Source organism: Mastigoproctus giganteus, chromosome 3 (assembly GCF_048544385.1).
Source record: "Mastigoproctus giganteus isolate SK-2022 chromosome 3, ASM4854438v1, whole genome shotgun sequence".
NCBI lineage: Eukaryota > Metazoa > Arthropoda > Arachnida > Uropygi > Thelyphonidae > Mastigoproctus > Mastigoproctus giganteus.
The window spans coordinates 21,505,750-21,527,599 of record NC_143577.1 but is presented as its reverse complement, the minus strand read 5'-3'; the positions used below and the strand labels follow the sequence as shown (position 1 = coordinate 21,527,599).

The following is a 21,850-nucleotide window of genomic DNA, read 5'->3' as shown; positions in this document are numbered from 1 at the left end:
ACCAGATGGTAATTGGAAACGGATTTCTCCGAAAGACGAGCTCTCTTCTCGGTATTTCTTCTCTAGTGGCTTCTATCAAATAAGAAACCTTTTGTTTGAGGTGTTGGAGTAGTCGATGTATTGACTCACTACTCGAGGTATTCATTACGATACTGTGGCGTGGCTGACACACCCCTTTCGTAGGCAGGTGAAAGCAAAGGGATGAAAATCTTCAGAAACAGCGGCGTGTAGAACAGATACATTAAAAGCACGCGACTTCTGTGTGGTGTACTTGAACCATTCACCTGAGACTCAAATTTCAAATATACTCCAGTAGTTTTATTCAACTGTCAATTTTTAGTAGTCGGCAAGAATCGTTCTTTATATGTGAACAGTGTACAGCTGAATTACAATGAAATATTTCAGGAGTCATTTTTTTATTTTATTTATTTATTATTTTTTTTTTTTTTTCAGTTGCCCTGTTGACGTGTCCGTCTCCGAGAAAGTGTATGTGGATGACCAGAGTAGAACCACGGGTGATTACTATCTATACATCCCATTCAGGGTGTTTCGCTTTTTGGATGGTGCCCAGGTGTCATTTAACTGTAATGTCATTGTCTGCCAGGATGACTGTCCTTCCGTAAGTAGGCATATTGTAAGGCTATTCTTAATAATCTTATTTATTTATAGTTATGGTTATAAAGAGAATCTTTCCTCTGTGATTTCGATGTCTACCATCAGTTTGGCCACGACGTCTTTGGGCCTGTGTTTCTTCTAGTTCGGTGATTTCTTACATGGCCCTTTTCGCAATATCTCATGGCCCTTTTCGCATACTATACACCTTGGTTACATTTATTCTGTTATAAATCAATAAACTTACAATGCGCTTAAATTTTAGGACGTTTAAGGGTTTTTTTGTGCTAGAAATTAACGCGATAGTACTGAAAGTGTTTACACTTAAATCTTTCTATTTGGACACATCTCAGATCGAGTAATGATCGTCTTAAAGATGACGTAAAGTTCCTCGCTGACAAGGTGATGATAAAGGTGGCTTACTTAACCTTGGAGGTGGGGAAATATGTCATCGGATAATCTTGAGGTTTACGAAGCGATGGCTTATGTCGGCCTCTGTGCATGACCCATTAATCATTGTAAGACAAGCTGGATTCCACCGGGTAAGAAACGAACTCGTACTTTTTTTTCTGAAAACTTAGCTCGTTAACTCACGAAGATCAAAATTACCTTTTAGATTTAAAAGTCATTGAGAAATGTGTTTGTTGAATAGTTTATTACCCACACATCTGATTTTTCAATACATGATAAGCTCTTATACGCTTATTCCATACAAATTCAAATAACCAATCTTTTCAAAAGCCGTACTCTATCGATATTGCATTGAACTTTTTTTTCCAGTCAGAGATAGCCACAGAAATGCCTCCCTGATGTATATACCTGCTTAACACCACTTTATTAAGGAGTATAAATTTTCCCTAAACAAGCATTTAATCTCTACACGACTTTAACCTTCGTTTTTTGCATCTTTTTGACTCCAATCAATCAACACTGACCTTATCACTGATCAGCTACTGTAGCGACTTCAACCTTCCATCACTCTCGCCCACATATTCGTAGGAACATATCCTTGTGATGTTGTACATGGTATTTTGTCTTAGATAACCGTTCCTTCTGATGAGGCACGTTGTTTTAATCATTCATGGAATCACCAGCAATTGCCATACCTTCCTATAACCCCGATACATTACTTGGAGCGAACGATAGATGTTTTACAAGGAGGTGAAGAGGGAGGTTCGGTCTTCGCACATCAGTAGCTATGACTTACAGCACGTCTACTTCGGTTAGGATTATCTGTGAAAAGCTATTTATCTATACAGTTGTGTTTTCTGTTTTGTTTTTGTTTTATTAATAGAGCAAGGTCACTTTATGAGATCACTAAAGTATCTGAGCCAACAGAAGATAGTCGACACCCCCAAATTGTTTGGTGCCTGTTTGAAAATGATGGTTATTTGATTTACGGGCGAAACACGCCTCTTTTGAAGACTCAGACATTGAACCCGCAGATATTAAACTTGGATGGGTGTTATTGCCCTGCGAATCGGATACAAGTACCCTTTCAGGATATAAGAGATATTTTAAAAGTAATTTATATAAGGTACTCGTCAAAGAACTTATGTGTGTACTAGAAAGCCACTTAAAGTGGAGAATATTTTTTCTACTATCACGAGCTTGCTTTAAAGTTAATGTGAGATTTTTCAGGTATTAACGTCATAACTCCAGCTTTTGAGGCGTTCTGCTGCTGCTGCCAATGTCCTCTTCCTACTCCGTTTTCATAGAGCCATTAGCCATCTTCCAACGACATGGGAGCTTATATATAGTAGGTTGTTCCATATAAAATTCATCTCTGTATTGATTATCTCCTTTCGTACACGATGGATCTCCTGTTCTGCGAAATAAATCCACGTATTTGGAAACATATAGCACACACTTGCTGCTCATTAATTTTGTATGAGATATCGGACATAGTGGACATTCTACCTGGAGTGAGTTGTAGAGAAACAATACGTGATCTTTCTTCATAGTATCGTCGTGGCAACAGTTCAAATACCAGAGTGACTTCTTCTTCATGTTATTAGATTTATCGATGTACAAGGCGATCCTAGTGATGGATTCACCTGCTGATAAAGATTTCACATGGATGTTAAACTAAATAAGATGTTCCTGTTATGTACATGTATTTTGCCATTGAAAATATTATTTATAGTTTAACATTTATATTAAATGGTAACGTGTTTATCAGATAAGAGGTTCATCAAAAAAAAGTATGGACCTATAATCATTTGTTCATCGATGGTATCCAACTCTAAGTTCTGGATCGGGTTGGAAATGGGAACATTTCACCCATTGAGTTATTATGTTTGTTTACAATTTCATTTCAGTGATTCTATTATCAAACAGGTTCATTACTCTCACTGCAGATGGTGGTTCTAAATATAAGATTATTATAAAATGTTCCCATGGCAACGGACTTTTTGTAATATCGTATATTGGGTAGTATCTAGACGATATTTAATTAAATTCATTTGATTAGGTTTGCATTCCCAATGGGGGTGCTTCTGGTGTGCCAGTCGTGAGTAGATGTGCAACTTTGATCTTTGAATGGGTGATAATGTAAAGTAACAAATCATAAGCAACTGACTGGATGTTTACTTACACATGCGCAACAGAATTTGGTTCTCTTATATGCTACAAAGAACTATTCAACTGTGTTCGTTTTAACAGGACTCATATTGGTCTTATTTCTCAAGGCGCCCATTATTTATCTTAGCTATTTCTGGGAGGTACCCTGGCAGTCTTTATTCAATTAACGTCAACATTTATTAGTAGGAGCCATGAAAGGTTTGGCGCCAACCTGTGTTTATCGTCAAACTAATAACTAAATGTTTAATTACGACATTAGTGCCATCTATCGATATAAAACAACAGACGAGATGGACTTCAGCAAGTAATACAACTTTGGAGATCACAATAAAGGTCAAAGTATATGTTCGTTTTCTTTTGTTTAGGCCGACTGCGGTGATTTTATGGGGATGTCCTATGGTCGAAAGAAACGCTCATTGATGCCTTCTTCGGGAATGATGGAAATGGTTGTAAGCAATCAAGTGACTGTCGTAGATGAAGATAGTAAAACTCCACATGCGCAAGGTAAGGAATACATACCAGGATTCGGCCCAAGTTAGTTGAAATTACAAGGACAGGATATTTTATTTTGGTTGAATAACTAGTTCATTTGATTAATAATAAAATGTATTGCATTTATTAATGTTATAAATAATATTATAAATAAATAATAATATAAATGAAGAACAATATAAATAATAATATAAATAATATTATAAATAAATAATAATATAAATAATATTATAAATAAATAATAATATAAATAAAGAAAAATATAAATAATAATATAAATAATATTATAAATAAATAATAATATAAATAAAGAACAATATAAATAATATTAGAAATATTAATATAAATAATTTAATTTCAACTCTCTGATTCCCTTTTTTACCGATAGACGGCGACATACACATAATTAATAAAAAATTCAAGTGGTCTCGGGAGATCTCGCTTAATTCCCGAGATCTGAAATGTGATAATAAACAAGAACTGTACACAGGGAATTGGCATCATGCCAATTGCAAGCAAATGAATAATTTGTAATTCTTTCTTCACTTGTGCATTTTAATAATTAAATATTTCTCTACTTTAGCTTCTTCATTTTGAGTTGATTTAAAATGTACTGTAATTATAAAAACGCCTTTAAAAAAGAAAAGAAAAAGTATACAGTATATATTAATCGGTGATAAAAACAGGTTTAAGTCCATAGATGGCGCCACGTGAATACAAACAGATAAGTGATTTTCAATAATACTTTATCTCTCATTAGAACTATAATAATTATTATATTATTAATTAAAATAATTTTATTTACTCATTATCTATATTGTAACTGCTTTGATTAATTATTCATTATAACAACTATCAAGTGTTCATTAATAAATATTATAAATAGAACACATTGTTAAATAATTACACTGCCGAAAAAAATATTAAAAGTCCTGCACATGTGAGTTTTAAGATCATATTAAAATAAGGGAATTGTGGGATGTGGCCTTAGCCGCTGGTTATCATAAAAAGGATCCAACTTAATCCCTGGGGTAATTTACACTTTGCTCATTTTGATTTCATTTCATGACATACATTAATCAATTGATTAAAATACATTTATTGACTAATGCATTCAAAATTTAATACATTTATTTTTTCTTACTTGGCTGCTGGTGAGCAGTGGGCACGTTCTTTCTCTTTGAAAGCCTATAACTGACAGAGTCTTTCAAATGGCTTTGATTAAACTTGTGCTTAGTGTCATCCCCGTGTTTTCACCCGAAACCTGAGTCCAATGATGCTCTCATAATTATGGCAAACCCTTAGTCATAATTATGAGAGCATCCTAGGACTCAGGGGAGGTCCCCACGGACTGGAAATGTGCAAATGTGTCCCCAATTCACAAAGAGGGATCGAAGGGTGACACGAGTAAAACTAACAGACCAGTTAGTTTAACTTCTGTTCCGGGTAAAATAATGGAGTCACTGGTTAAAGATGCATTGCAGGATCATCTAGACAAGACTGCAGCAATAATTCAGACACAGCATGGATTTGTTAAGGGAAAGTCTTGTCTGACAAATTTGATTGGTTATTATGATGTGATTACAAAGGAACTGGATGCAAAAAATAATTTTGATATCATATACTTGGATTTCAGGAAAGCTTTTGACACTGTTGGGCATGGAAGACTATTGTACAAATCGGAGCAGAATGGTATTAAGGGTAAGTTGCTACCATGGATAAAAGGATGGTTGAGTGGGAGAAGACAGAGGGTGGTAATCAATGGGTGCTGCTCTTCGTGGACTAATGTTATTAGTGGAGCCCCACAGGGTTCCGTGTTGGGTCCACCGTTATTTATCAATGATATTGATGAAGGTATATCAGGCTTAGTATTGAAGTTTGCAGATGATAAAAATGTTGGCAGGGTTGTTAATGACAGTAATGGCAGTGTGTTACTGCAACAGGATCTAGAAAATTTGGGTAGATGGGCTGAGTAGTGGCAACTGAAATTTAACATTGACAAATGCAAAGTACTGCATATGGTAGAAGTAACCCCAGAGAAACGTACCAACTGTGTGGTACTACACTTAAGGTGGTAGAAAATGAAAAAGACCTGGTAGTAATTGTGCAATCAGATATGAAGTTTTCTGAGCAATGCAGCCTGGCTGCATTGCTCAGATGTTGTCAATGATATACAGGAATTTTCCTATCAGGGAAAAGGAGGTGATTGTCCCTCTGTAAAAGGGAATGGTCAGGCCACGCCTTGAGTACTGCGTACAGGTCTGGAGGCCTCATTTTAGGAAGGATGTAGATTTGCTTCAGCGTGTACAGAGAAGGGCAACACGATTGGTGAGGGGAATGAAGGGATCCTCTTACCAGGAGAGGCTAAAGTTCTGCAAATTGCAGCAGCTGGAGACTAGTGCCTGCGAGGTGATCTGATTGAGGTATATAAGACCTTGAATGGGTTGAGCACGCTGAATTCTGATGGGATTCTTCCACTTGTTCAGATTACGAACCTAAGGGGGCATAAATTGAAATTGAGGAAGGACAGATGTAGAATAGATGTGCGGAAATTTGCCAGCGGGTGGTTGGTTGCTGGACCAAACTTCCATCTGTCATTGTGGAAGTTGATAGGTTAAATAAATTTAAGGAGGAACTGGACAAACATTTAGAGGGGATTGTTTTGTAATTTTTTTTTTTTTTTTTTTTTTTTTTGGCTGATGCTGCATAAACTCATACACTTGCTTTTCTTGCATCACATGCCACTACTACTACTACTACTACTACTACTACAAAGGAAGTTGCGTATCGTTGAATTTACCATAAACTTAAAGATAGGGAACAAAAAGTATAGGGGTGTCAAAAAATATTTAGAAAACACCGCAGTTGACCTTGGACCTCACATTCGCCAAGTTTTGTGAGCAGTGTGAAATACTGTTGTCTGTTGTCTGCAGATACAAGGAAGTCTGACGAAACGCTTGAAGCGTTAAATCGAAAGAGAGTGAATTGCAACATTTTTCATTCCATGACTGACAATATGCAGAAATTTGTGCCGACTGTCACCATAAAACAAACAGTGAACTTTGTTTAAAGATATCGCAGTGTTTACTGCGAAATCTTATATAATAATCCAAAAAAAAATTTATTATACACAGTAGGTCTCGAGTGAAGCACATATTCGTCAATCATCTAAAATAGTAGACGAAACAAATAATTTCATGTGCCTTTCCCGGCGTACATTATCTTCAGCGTTTGCAGTGGTATAGGAAAATTGATGATTGGTGCGAGGAATGGCGTTACCTTGTCCAACAGCTTGAGTCATGGTATGTAGAACCATCACCAACAATTGTACACGTGATCAATGCTGAAGACAGAAAATCGACTTGGAATGGCCATAGTTTTCATATACTATTGGCTTAGTTTCCTTCGTGCAATTTCTAAACGGTCCACTATTTTGGCTTACTACCACGATGTATAGTGCCTACATCACTTAGTTATCTTGATTCAATAATAATAATAACAGATAACTGGCATAACTGTATCAGTATTTCAATGCTGTTATAACAATGATTTGATCTAATTGACTCTTTTTTTTATTTTCCAGAAACTACTGAATTGAATGCAGAGACACCCCAGGCACTGTTTAAGAATCCAGGACGGTCCATCTCTTTAATCTGGCTGATTGCTGGTGTTTCTATGGCTACGGCGTTGCTGATATCGCTCTCTGTCAACGTGTACTTCGTGTTCTCAGCTGCCCGCCGTGAGAGTGCCCAGCAGCACGACATCAATACCGTAAGGCCAAAGGTCGAACGAAGGCTGTCCCGCAAATCCATCAAGGAGCCGGAGATTGTTTACCCCTCGACAGGCTGGGGACAGGCAGCCGACAACGAACATTACCCACCTTTCTCCTTCGAAGCAGACCCAAGAAGCTGCGAAGATACTCCACAATGGATTTGGGGAGAGCGCAACTACTCGCACAGGTCCATCCGGGCACCCGATGAAATGTTCCATATCATCCGGCCAGAAATAACTTCTCCAGCTGAGGAGCGAAGATTGCTGAGAAAATCCTTCAGGCAAAGCGACGACATCTCGAATTGTCATGTCCACCGAAGCCGAAGTGCATCTCCGGAACGAAAGCGGTTGTCGAGCCAGTCCTTCAAAGAGTTCACAGAAATTCCTCGACCCGTGGTGCGATACAATGCCGTTTGGGCCAAGGACGATATGAATTTGCAGTGTCCCCCGCAAACGGTTTATACAATACAGAAACTCAGCAAAGACAAGAAGGTGACCTGCCCGTCACCTAAGAAAGAAAGAGAAATCGTGTATCCTCCCATGCCCCTCGATGGCAGTGTGGGATACCTCACCATGTCTTGAGTATTCTGACCACTCGCTTTTTTTAATTTTTTAGGGACTAATTGCTGTGCCAAAATGAACTGGACCATTTTAGATGGATCTCTTTGTATTGCATTAACGAAAGATGATTATTTATTATGTCTATCTTATGAAGACGTCATTGTATGGACCATTATATTTTTCTAACCACAACTTTATGCGGTTTAGGAGAAGACGTGCAAGTTTTGCTTTTAATCTTGGATATTGGCAGTTTAAATTTAGTTTCTAACAAGAATCCCATATCAGCAAACAGTGGTGTCCAACCTTCTCTAGTTGAATACTGATTACTGGCCTAATGCAGTTATTTTACACTAGGGTGCCTAGACGCGGTTTTCTTCGTTTTGTACCGATGTCTGGAAAGTTTCGACTGGTTCGAAAACTGGCTAAAAACATTTAATCCATTTTCATAGCTTAAAAAATCATTTTAGAAGAGTAACGGATAACGGTTGCCATCCCCAGTTGATGGTTGGGCATTATTGTCCTATAAGATGGACGTTAGCTCAAAGGATAATTTTGATATCATTTACTAAGATTTCAGTAAGGTTTTCGATGTAGCCCCGTAATACTGATCGGTGTAATATATGAAATCAGCCTCATATTTTGGTAAGGTCACTGAATACTGAATGGACACCGTTCTCCAAAAAATCCCAGACACCAGTCCAAATGTCTCATGACTTTTGCTAAAATAGTGCGCACTCGATCTTTTTCAGATTCTTAAGTTCATAGTTCTCTCGTGATCTACGGGTTATGCAAAAATTCATGGCAATTTCTAGTTTGGACACCATTCAAGAATCATCGAAATCTTATTCAACTCAATTTCTAGTTAGCCATTTTCAAATTAATATGAAAACACATCAATGACTAATATCAAAATCCAGAAATCGTGAGACCTCCTGAAATTCTCATTAAATATTTCCATGACTACCTTTTTTGACCTTTTATTTTTAAGCCTAAGGATGAAAATGTCGATCTGTTTTAAAGCCTTTAAAATACTCTTACTTTATTTTTGAGAATGGGAAAGACAAGGGATGTTATTATTAAGAATCAGTAGTGGTCTTTTTTCTTCTTCTTTTTTTTTTTTTTTTTGTAAGAAAATTTTTTTCATTTTTTCAGACCACTTCAAAGTTGTAATTTTACTTGCAGTGTTGTCAAAAGCATTATTTATTACACTCAGTGTCTTATTAGTCTAATTAAAAAACAATAAAGATACTTATTGGTAAGATTTCCTTGTATTTCTTAATTTAGATACGGTAGACAATAAAAATTAATTAGAAACAAATTGTCTAATCATTTTAAATCACTTTACGTTTATATACAATTCAAGATGGAGAGAAATTTATTAGGGCCGAGTTAGGAACTCTGAGGGATGTTTAGAGTTTCGTCCTGGAATTTTCCATGACCTAATATACACTGAGTGATCACTGAATTATGACCACCTACCTGATACTTCGTAGGTCCTCCTTTTGCCCTCAGTACAGCAGCTATCCGACGTGGCATTGATTCAACAAGATGTGGCCAACCTAACTGTGTTTAATGCACCCAGCAATGTAGGTACAGAGGTGATTGGTGTATCCAGATGCCTGATATGTCTTTCCATAGTGTCTCACAAGTGCTCTATGGGATTGATATCGAGGGAGTTCGAAGGCCAATCGATATACTGGAAGTCAGAACTGTGTTCCTCAAACCATCCCTGCACGACAAGTGCCCGATGGCTCGGGGCTTTGTCATCTTGGAAGACACCATCGCCATTCATGAAAAAGTGTAACATAGTGGAGTGTACACAGTCAGCAAGCAGTTGAATAGCGGAGACCACTGATACGTTGTTCCACATGCATCAGGGGTCCAAGTTCCTGCCAGTGAAACATGCCCCACACCATACAACCGCCTCCACCGGCCTGCACTTTTGATCCCATGCATGATGGATCAAGAGTCTCATGTTGATGCCAAATCCGTACACGACCATCCACAGTGTGGAGTAAATAACATTATTCATCCGACCAGCACACCTTCCAGGCTTCTCAAGTCCAACTTGCATGCTCTTTGCACCAAACAAGTCTTATGCCAATGAACCTTGGTTAGGAGAGGATGCCATAGGGGTCGTCTGCTGGTATAGCCCATACGTGCGACGCATGGTGATTCCAGATATTGTTCTGGGTTGGCCCATGTTGTATTGGGTAGTCAACTTTCTGCTCCTGTACTAACTCTGCACTCTCATACCTCACGTGGTCAACGGTCGCATTCCGTTTTCATCGAGGTGGTCATAATTCTATATCACTCAGTGTAGTTGGAGGAGGTCATAATTCTATGATCACTCAGTGTAGTTGGAGGAGAAAGTAACGTGGTGGTTTTCTGTGGATTCCAGATTTCCATAATGACCACCACATAGCAAATGAATATTTAGCTACACTGCTCGACAAAATTAACAGAACACCTAGAAAATGAGGTATAACTCATACAGCTTGCGATAAAACAGCACAAAATTTGGATTGGTAGAGTACCATAGAATAACAATGAAATGAGAGGACAGCGAGAAACTTCGGACAGGTATTAGGGACAATTATAGGGGTTGTATAAGAATTACTAAAATGATCACATTACAGAAGTCGATACAAGATGCTAGAAAATATGTTTACATGAAATCAGTAAGGCGCATGATCCTCTCCAACGCCTAAATAGGCATGACCGCTGTAAAACTTGCTCTATATAAGGGTGTTTATAGCATTTTTTAGCAACAAATCCCATTCTTCCACCAGCGCACATCTCAGCTCACCAAGAGACCGAGGAGTTGGCTGTCGGTGTGCAATGCGACCCCCAAGCCCGTTCCACACATATTCAAACGAATTTAAGTCTGGCGATCGTGCTGGCCACAGCAGTCGTTGGATAGCTGCAGTTTCAAGATATTCCTCCCTTACTTGAGCTCTATGGCAGTACCGATGTCCTGCATGAAAATAAAATCTGGGCCAACCGCACCTCTAAAACGTCGCACATACGGTTCCAGGATCTATTCTCAGTACCTCTGCGCAGTTATGGTACCTTTATCAAAATAAAAAGATGGATGCTGGCATTAATCATTATTTCGCCCCACACGAGAACATTGCCTCCATCGTAAATGTCCCTTTCTCTGTTGCTAAAGGGTTGGTACCGCATTCCTCGTTGTCTTTATTTGGAATTAAGTCTACAATCTGTAGGCTGAGACAGGACTCATCAGAGAACAGAAATAATCCCCATTTATCAGTGCTCCAAGTCACATGTTCATGGCACCAGTTTAGACGAACTCTGCGATGGTTTTTGGTCAATGGGGTAGAAACCACTGGTTTCCTTCCTTAGAGTCCACGTGAATTGAGACTTCTTAACACAGCCCGATTGGAAATGTTTTCACCTGTTGCCACAGCAACCTCGAGACAGTTGATGACAGGACGTCGTCGGGTTCCATCTTGCTGTTAGAGCTAGATAGCGGTCTGTTCTGGTGGTTGACAGCCATCGGGTGACTTTGGCCAGCTCTTCTTCCAATGGCTCCTGTCTCCTGAAACTAAGCCAGCGTGCCACCTGTGACTTTCCGGCTTAAGTCGTCCACCTGCCCATCTCAATGAATCATCTAAACGGTCGTTTTAAGTCAATTCGAGTTAAAACGAGTTAAAGATTTAACTCGCCAGGAAGATTTTGCTGTGCATTCTGGGAGAAAGTTCGTGGCATGGTTTATATTAAACTATTTTCCTTAAATAAAACCATCGCAAGCGATATTCTCTTTCTCTCCTACCTATGTTTCTCTTGTTTTGTTATCTTTTTTGTTGGTAATCCTTTGTCAAATTCATCAATCTAGGATAAAGGAGGAAAATTAATATGTCACGATGTCAATTTTACTTTTCGATTCATTTTCTTCCAACAAAAGCTACTGTTCTTCTTTACTTCCACCTTTAATATCCTAACGGTTCTGTTGCACCTTGATCAAAAGAGAAAAACCGAAATCCTGCCATCTTACTTTTCTTGCTGAAGTCCCACATTGATAAATCTCCTTCATATCTCAACAAATACATCCTCAATCAACCAATCAATGTCTCTGTTGGCTGGCAAGCAGAACGAGATTAGAAGATCTCTGAACAATGTCCAGTCCAAGGAGTTCCAGACTATGACAGCTTATTTAATCCGTTGCTGAAGTAATGGAGAAATTCACGAACATCCAACTGATAAGTGGATTGGCAGTATACGTTCCATTGCTCTCTCTCTCTCTCTCTCTCTCTCTCTCTCTCTCTCTCTCTCTCTCTCTCTCTCTCTCTCTCTCGATTGGTTTTTGCTGGCAATTGTCCCAGAAAATTTGTGGTAAGTTCAAAAGATTTAAATCCAAACTTCAAAAACTTAAAAACATTCTTAAAACCATGTTGGTACTATTCTCCAATGACCTTGGAAAATTTACTTTATTTTTTTATCTTTATCAGAAAGAAAGTTCTATAACCTGTTAAACACGAAGGTCCTGTTTTGAGAGGCCCCCGTCTAGGATCCCCATCTAGATAAAAATTTTATGTAATCATTTTAAAAAAATGAAAAATTTTAAAAATGATAAATGATAGTCAGTGTTGTGTAATTGTACTCAAATAAAGTATAAAATATAATAATACACACACTGGCCAAAAAAATAGGAACCTTTGTATTTATACAGTCAGACAAAGGAAATGCAAATAGATGCAAAGAAAACAGTGATGTGGGAAGTTGATGTTTTGCCTCGTTCAGTCAGCACAGTCTGTTCGACTGCAGTAATGTTAAACCAGAATGGAGAAAGCGCATGATCTATCAGACTTCGAAAAAGGTCTGATCATGGGTGTACATTTAGCAGGAGGCACAATTCAAGAAACCAAAGACATAACTGGTTTCTCAAAAGCATCCATCTCGAAGGCTTTTAATGACTGGAAAGTAAGTGGTTCTTCCACATCTCAAAGGCGTAAATGTGAAAAAAAGACAATACCGGTTAGATGAAAACGTATCCATACAAGTGCCACAAACCGCTTTAGGAGAATTTCCAAATTCTCAGCACTACTGACTTATGGAGAAACTTTTATAGCCAGTTGTAGATTCAAACCAAAGACTATAAAAACCACAATTTCCAGTCATATTCAACAAATTTTAATCCTGATGGTTCATTATGAAACATGGAGGAGGATCAACAATTGTTTGGCCAGCAATATCTTGATATTCGTTAGATCCTATCAATTAGATCCTACATTGTCATCATCAGGTTTTCATCCCATGGGGCAAACATTGTTTCCCACAAACGATGTCATGTTTCAAGATGATAATGCTCCAATACACACAGATGCGTCCAATCTTGGTTTGAGGAGTATGACGCTGAGACCATCTCCCATGGCTTGCACAATCACCACGTTTAAACGTTATTGAGCTACTGTAAGCATATTTGGAGAGGAGAGTGAGAAGAAGATATCCTTTACCTTCATCACTCGGAGCTTGAATCGTTCCATCAGGAAGAATGGTCCAATCTTCCTTTTCAGACAGGTCAAGATTTGAATCTATTCCAAGTAGAACATATGCAATTTACAGACAAATTGCACACCCTCACAGAGGCTAAGATAATATGAATCTTTGAATTAAGACAGCCACAGATAGAAGAAATGCAACTAGTTGCAAAGAAACCTGTGAGATGGGATGATGATGTGTTTTGCTTGGTTGAGTATTAAGATTGCACAGGCCGTTCGACTGCAGAAATCTGAAGCCAGAATGGAGAAAATGCGTGATCTATCAGACTTTGAAAAAGGTCTTATCGTGGGTGCAGGTTTAGCAGGAGCCACGATTCAAGAAACGAAAGACAACTGGTTTCTCAAAAGCGTCCATCTCTAAGGTTTTTAATGACTGGAAAACAAGTGGTTGTTCTCTTTTGCAGTGGTGCCGAGAACGTCGTGATTGGGCATTGGACAATGGAAGAAAGTCATGTGGTCACACCAATCATGATACATCAGTGCAAAACAAAGTCCAGGGAGTACCTGAACTTTGTTTTGCACTGAAATAAAGAGTATGGGGAGAACCTCACCAAGCGATGGACCCTGCTTGCTTGTTAAGACAGTCCAAGCATCTGGAGGTGGTATCGTGGTATGGGGAATGTTTTGTTAGCACGAAATGGGTCCTTGCTATCGGTGGATGGTCGAATGTCATTCAAGGAGTGCCTGAATATTGTATCACATCATCAGCACCCTGCTATATTACACTTTTATGTCGAAGTTGATGGCCACTTTGTGGATGACTATGCGACAGCGCGTCATGCCAGAATCGTGAAGAACAATCTCCACCAGAGATATGTCATCTTGTCTAGAAATCTGAGTGTCCTCCAAAATAAGCAGAAGGAGTTGAAGCGACTCCTTTTTGAGAGATATAAGAGAGAACTGAGTTTTAGGAGAATTTAAATTAACTAAGTTATATTTGCCCCAGTGGAGAATTACCTGGAGATAATCATTTGAGGAATTGGTAGTGGATATTCGAGAAGTTAGAGCTGTTTGTGCAGGGCAAGGTTTCGCACACTGGAAAGGTGAAATACAATCTGCTCTTAAGAACAAAACTATGATTGCGATTTCCAGTCAAAAAAGGTCATTAATATACAAGAGGAAAAGAGTATGAGAAAGAATTGAACCTTGGGGAAAAACAGCATCAAAAATCCTAGGAAACGTCAAGAGCATCTGTTTCAATTTCTCAATCTTTTAGATGGAATTTGTTCAGAAATGTAGTCAAGATTTTACCAAAGGATGGAAACCATATTGTCAATAAAGTGCAAGGTTTCCAGACAGTAGGAGAGTTGATGGATGTCTCCATTACTTTAGAAAGAGTGCACCAGGACAATAATTGGAAGGGCGAGATTTATAATCCTTTTAAGGAACCGGCTAGATATAAGAACAGGAGTAAGCTATATAGGTTTTGAAGTCATGAACTGCCATATGAACCACAATTCTTCTTGTCATCAACATTATTCAGTAGATCTTGTGGTATGTTAATTCCTTGAAGCATGTTGGAAACTGAGCGCATGAATGTGGTCTGTAATTCGCCTTTTGGAGAAAGATTAGAACTGATAACAAATCCTACTTAAGAAAACCTTAAACAAACCTTAAGGCCTACAAATCATGCATGATTTTGAAAGAAAAAAATAAATAAATACAAATCTTCTTCATCACTAAAGAGCATTACGAAAATATCGTTATTTGGGATGAAAAACTCCAGTTTTAAGTCGTCAATGTTTGCTGATGATTTGAAAGAACGAAGAGAATAAATGAAAGCTCGTTGTGTGACCTTCGTGAGTAAATGTTGTAAATTCACAACCTTAGATCTGTTTACATGAGTTCCACCTTACATTGTAACATCTATTTCAATCACGACCATCCATCTTACCATCTTTTGTAACTTTACAATGTTTAATCTTCTACTTCGAGTGTGGCAACGTTTTCTCTTTGAAGGTTGTTCACTCACAGACAAACGATGAAATTCCGAGAATAAAATGTTGCTGATGACACCTGAACAGCGTAGGGTCAGTGTCGGAGAAAGAGGGGAGGGGGGGCTGTCTCCTTCTTAACTGGAATCTAGTTCCCTCATCGGAATGCACAGAGACAGGTTGCCATGTGTCGTAAGACAGACGAGGGGCCTGATGCTATAAAAAAAAAATATTCCAGACAAATGCCAGTCACAATCGAAGCAGATAGGCGGAGGTCACCAAGGTCAGATTTACAGACGTCAGAGGGCGCAGTTGAATTACATTAAACCACACCCTCCGCCAGTTGGAGTTGTGAACGTAGACAGGGAGCATGAATCACACTTGCATCAAGGTGAGACTCAGATAGCAGAATGTCCCTCGTCTGCTCCTTGCTGCTGTTTGCCGTAACATGGGTAAGTAAAGCTCCGTCATCTCCCGCCGTACGTGACGATGTTCGTATTTCAAATGTACTCCCGACTGACCTCGGGAAAGGTAATTACATCCATCATGTGTGATTTAAGCTGGAAAGATCTCGCGCAGCTCATCCGTGTCCTGTTTACTTTTGTCCCGAATTAGACACCCTCTTTCGGCGAGTGTTTGTCCAAGAGACGCTAAGGTAAACACTCTTGGGCGTCTGCTAAGTGCGCATCGACACGATGGAAGCGTTTAAATTCACCAAAAACGTCATGGAGAGGGTTTGGTAAAAGGTTTAATAAGGGTCCAGTATAATCAATGATAGTGTCCTTAAGTTTTCCAATTCGTTATGAAAGAAAAACTTGGATACAGGTAGATGGATTGTCTACACCTGTGGATCTAGGTACACCAGTCTGCCGCGAAAATTATTTAATAACGTTAAGGAAAATGTCTTTCTATTACAGACCATATTAATTTCTATTTTTTCATCATTGCATTTTCATCATTGCATTTTGATGAGTGTCCACTTGGACACTCATCAAAGTTCTAAAATCTTCGATGCTGTCCAAGACTGTCCATTACTCTAACTCAACCTTGGATTGATCCATGGTTTTAGTCCCATCAATGAACTGAGGAATTTTTATGGTTTTTGTCGCAATCTGGCCGACTTAATCGGTCTCAGGTGAGGTTGGTATAGTTTTCTCTCCCAGAAACTTGAGTTGGAGACACAGAACTGACGCCCCATTGTCTAAGACTCATAACCTAACCTAACTCAACCATGATGTCCACAGATATGCTGACTTCGCCCATCTGTCAGCCATTTCCAAATGGAAAAAAAAAAACCTCTGATTGTTTACTTCGCGATAATCTTTCCATGGGTCTATAGAATTGTCTATTTTATTTGAACATCAGTAAAAATTCTTTGCCATCATCGAATCCCTTCTCCCAACAAGAAAAGAGAAAGTGGTTTCTGTCCGAAAGCGGTTTCGTCAAACGTGCTCGTGTCGTCGCTGACAGGTCAAGGTTAGTGAGACGCTTCATCACCAGCGGGCAGCGATGTCGTAATTGCTGCACGGAGACTTCGAAGCCGTTCACAGAATCCCGTCCTCCTTGACTCGGCGCATGCTCATTTGTAGGTTTTTAACGTTGTGTTGCTTGTGTTCCTCGAGGCAGAGATCCTCCCTTTGATAAATAAGGGTGGGATGACTATTTTTCAGAGGATGCCGTCGTTTTAACAGTAAGCGTTCGTGACCCGTTTCTTCTCCTCCCTTCGGCATACGCCCTTTCTTCAACCACCTGTGAGAATTTCAACACTCTTGTATGGTACATCTCTGGAGAGAAAAGCCACCAAACCACAAAAGTAGTTACCACACATTAAGTCGCTTGATATGCGGAGATAATTTAGCTTCATCCCTTTGTGACCACCCTTCCGTCTCGCTGGACGATTTAGTTGTTGGGTCATACGTCATAAAAGCACGAAACAACCCTTAATGTACTCCAATATGACCAGGAAACAACAAACTTTTCAAGTTAATATTGCACATTTATCTTTTGACGACAACTGCAAAAGGCTTCTAAATTTTTGGCCACTGAGTGTAGTCTTTTAGATAAAAAAATGCGGTTGCACACATGGTTTTGCTGCTCCTCAAATGCTACTTCTGCCACAATGAAACTTCCTTCTGCCACCCTTTAAAAATTTCTTACTCCATATCCATTTGTAGGATTCGTGTTGTGGAATCTTACTAACAAAGACGATGAGACACCTCGGGGCCCGAGTTTCCTTGATTCGAAACAGCAATATTTTTAGGTGTGTTTGTTTTATTTTGGAACATACTGTATTTAGAAGATCTACATAATTTTTCTTGTTTTTTCTCCATTATAATCTTGCTAACTGAATTTATGTATTAACCATAGGTCTCACTACCCCACCTGGGATTAAACAGCCCCTATAGTAGTCGCAGTACCAAGTTTCCTTTCAAGACCACGCCAAAGAGTGAATTTCTTTCTGATCGAGCTAGAGGTGAGTACGATTTTCTCTTCTATCACTCCATTATGTAATTAAGAAATATTCCACAATAAATAATTCAAAGCTCAGGTTTTTCATCACTCAGATCCATCTGTCATAGAATTATACAGCTTTGATTCAAAAATATATCTTTAAGGATTGGCACAATTATGGCCTGAGTGTAGGGATTCATTATGAGATCTACGATAACCCCATGACATATTTATCATATTGGATTTATACGAGTGGCCTGTACACCTGTGGGTTCCTTTTAGCCTTCAGAGCAGCCTGGATTCATGGCATAGACTCAAGGAGGTTCTGAAAGCTTGCTACAGGAATGCCGATCTATGCTAATTCAACTGCTTCCTACAGTTCTTGCGAATTAGATGGATACATATCATTACTCCGAAGAGCTCATTCCATCTCACTTCGTAAGTGCTCAATTGGATTGAGATCTGATGGCTGGGGAGGCTCACATAGTAGACTGAATTCATCCTCCTGTTCCTGGAACCAATTCTATACAATTTCTATACAACCAATTCTATACTCTGACGCTTGTATGAGTTACTCGTACCATTCCCAATACACTCGATTTAATGCCTTCTGTCAAAAGTATGTCAGGAGTTTGGATAATCTTGATACCAAAAAAACTTCAGATCCTGATGGCATTTTTTCTCAAAACCTATGCTCCTGAGATTGTTCCAATATCATGTCACCTTTTTACAATTTCTTAATCCACTGGTGTTTTTCCTTTGCTTGAAGATTTTCTCATATCCAGCCAGTTCCTAAAAGTCTGACGAATCCCTTACATCCAATTATTGCCCCATTGCACTTACTTCTACTCTTTCTAAAGTAATGGGGAAATCCATTAATCGCCAACTCCTAAACTATCTAGAGGCGTTCCATCTGATCAATGATCATGGATTCCGTCAATGTCGATCCATTGGTGATATACTCAAAAAGCTTTTGATCGAGTTTGGCACAAAGATCTTCTAAATAAGGTTCCATAGCTGAATACCCATTTTTTGTAAATGGGTATCCAGTTTTCTCTCTGATTGCTCACTGCGAGGGATGGTAGATGGCTCGCTGTCTTCTAACTTCAACACTAATGCTGATGTTACCCAGGGTTCAGTTCCTTCGCCCACTCTTTTCCTCTTGTATATTAATTGCCTACTGAAAATCGTGTCGATAGTTTTGTTGATGATAGCACATTGAATTCCTCCTTCCGGTTTGTGAACCTCGCCCTGTACAAACAGCTTCCACTTCTTGAATATCCACTACTAATTCCTTAAATGCTGATCGCCGGGTAATCATCTAGTGGAGTTAAGAGAACTTGATTGATTTCAATCCTTCTAAAACTCAGTCCTGTCTTATATCTCACAGAAGAAAGGATGCATCTGCTCCTAAGCTCATCTTCGATGACACTCAGATTTCTAAACAAGATCCCATATCCCTATTAGGGACTGCCATGACATCTAATCTTCCTTTCTCTTGGCATAAGCACATCACAAATTTCGCGCGGTAAATATAAAATCTTCTACCAGTCTGCGAATTAAACATCACCCCTTGTACATGTACCTTGTACATGTACACCAAAATATAAACAACACAAGAAGGTATGGTTACATTGAGCTCAGAAACTCCAACACTGGACATACGAAGGATCGGAAAAAAGTTGTCTGGTCTGACGAATGCAGATTTCTGCTTTTTCGTGCCAATGGGTATGAAAAAATATGAAGAGAACAGCAAATCCATGGACCAACCTTCCAGGTGTCAACAACTGTTGGTGGTGGCGATGTTATGGTGTTGAGAGCTGTTTTGCGGTGCCCATTGACACCACTGGAGCAATATTTGGATACCACTGGTTATCTAGAAATTGTTTTCGACTAGGCGCATCCCTTCTTGGCTGAGGTTGAGACCTCCATCTCCGAATGGAACAGGAAAATTCATGATGCCACAAAGCCAGAATAGTACAGAACTGGTTCCAGAAACATTATCGTGAACTCAGGTTACTTCGTTGGGTTCTCCGTTCGCTAAATCTCAATCCAGTTGAGTACCTTGGGGACGAGGTACTAAATTGGATTGAGTGCCTGTTCCTGCAAGTACTCATTTCGATTCAGATTTAGTGAGCAACTGCGAGAAGTAGTGGAATGAGTTTCTTAGGGTAGAAATCTTCAACCATCCATCTTAACAACTTTGGGAAGTATTTGAGTCAACCTGGACCAGCATCTCTGTGGTACCCTTTCAACACCTCTTTGGTTCCATGCCACAATAAATCTGGGCTGTCCTTAGAGCTAAAGGGGAAACCTAGTCGCTACTAAAGGTGTACCTGATAATGTGACCACTAAGAGTAATTACGATCCGTCTATATAAGCAACCACAGCATTGTCGGCTGTTCGAGGACTGCTCTAGTGAAGGTGTGGGGGAATGGTCCAAAGAGGGACACACAACAAACCAACATGTGAGGACAAGGTGACCACCGCTGGCTTACAGTCGAACTGAACGGCGGCTGGCACATGTTGTCTGGAACAACAAACCACTAATGATCCCTCATGTTCTTGTGCCCATGCTGACTGACCACCACTGGACATCACTGGGTCTCCTCATATCCATTGAAAACACCCTCACCATCAGATCCTACCACGACATTGTTTCGGACCAAGTTTTGTCTTATATGGTGGCCATGTATCCAGATGACACTGGACTCTTTCAACAAGACAATGCCCATAATACATAACCCGCATTGTGCAGGAATAGTTTGAGGCTAATGTCCAAGCATTTCGTGTGCTCCCCTAACCTCCAAACTTCCTCCCGACATCAAGCCCATCTAACATGCAGTGGATCGTAGCATTCCCCAGTCCATTCCAGTGCCTCGATCCATTGCCGAACTTCGGGACGTCCTGTCCAACTGGTCCAATATACCTGAGGACATCTTCCATGGTCTTGTGTAATTGATGATAGCATATACTACCTATACCTTCTGATTACAATAAGTACAAATGACTGTGTAATGGCTTATAGTAGCACTAGGTGGCGTTATAAGTTGTTACATTCATTACAGAAACGTGTTAGTGTAATAATTCATTTCATGTATAAATGATCCACGAAAATAATCAGAACCCAACTAATATTAATTTATTTTACTAATAATCTGGAGTTGCAGTATATACAAAAGGCGCTTCTGTTTACAATGTACGTGGAACTTCCACTCAGCACTGTACAGAAACACCAATGGATTATGGAATTCGTATTAAAGATTTCCATTTGTCCTTTTCTTCAGGCTGGTGATTTTCTTGTTTTTTACTTTCGCAGTGTCCCTCTCCTGCCAATCCCAAGAGATTATCGTTACCTTAGACTTTCCAGAACCCTTTCGTGGCCTAGTCCATGCTGGAAGCAAGAACAGTGGTTGCAGCGTTCGTGGTGATGGCAGAACGTCTTATATGTTGCACGTGCCACTAACAGGCTGTGGCACTATCCAAGCTGTAAGTAATTGATCATATATATTTTTGGGGATGAAAAATGCGATTGTTAAATAATTCGGATTATTGAGTTTCGGATTAACGAACCATGTTCTTAATTAAAAAAATAGATTTATGATTTTGACTCCACGTGTGTGATTTTTTCCTTTTCGGTTTGCTTTTTTTCTAGTGTCCAAATGGAAGTTTTGCCAATACGTTGACTATACGGTTTCATCCATCTTTGGAAATGGAAGGAGACGAAATCAAGACCATTCTTTGTAAATATGGAGTGGACAGTATTCACGTGAGCTAGCCAGATCATGAATGAATCGATGGATATTAAATCTTCTGCTGGATATGGGGGGTTAAGGGGATAAGCTAAGACTTACAACTCAAAATATGTGCATAAGTTGCCAAACGTGTAAAATGCAAAATAAAGTTTTTGAATTAGTGTAGTTA

The 21,850-nt window shown here is 39.2% G+C and overlaps 1 protein-coding gene across 1 annotated transcript; it reads left to right on the top strand.

Annotated features, from left to right (window-relative positions):
• Positions 1-15,820: 15,820 nt before the first annotated feature.
• LOC150087790 (uncharacterized) lies at positions 15,821-21,850 on the top strand. Its single transcript, XM_090370417.1, has 4 exons — positions 15,821-15,927; positions 17,843-17,948; positions 21,246-21,415; positions 21,582-21,850. The coding sequence occupies exons 1-4, from the start codon at positions 15,886-15,888 to the stop codon at positions 21,702-21,704; spliced, it is 441 nt and encodes a 146-aa protein (XP_090226543.1). The 5' UTR covers positions 15,821-15,885; the 3' UTR covers positions 21,705-21,850.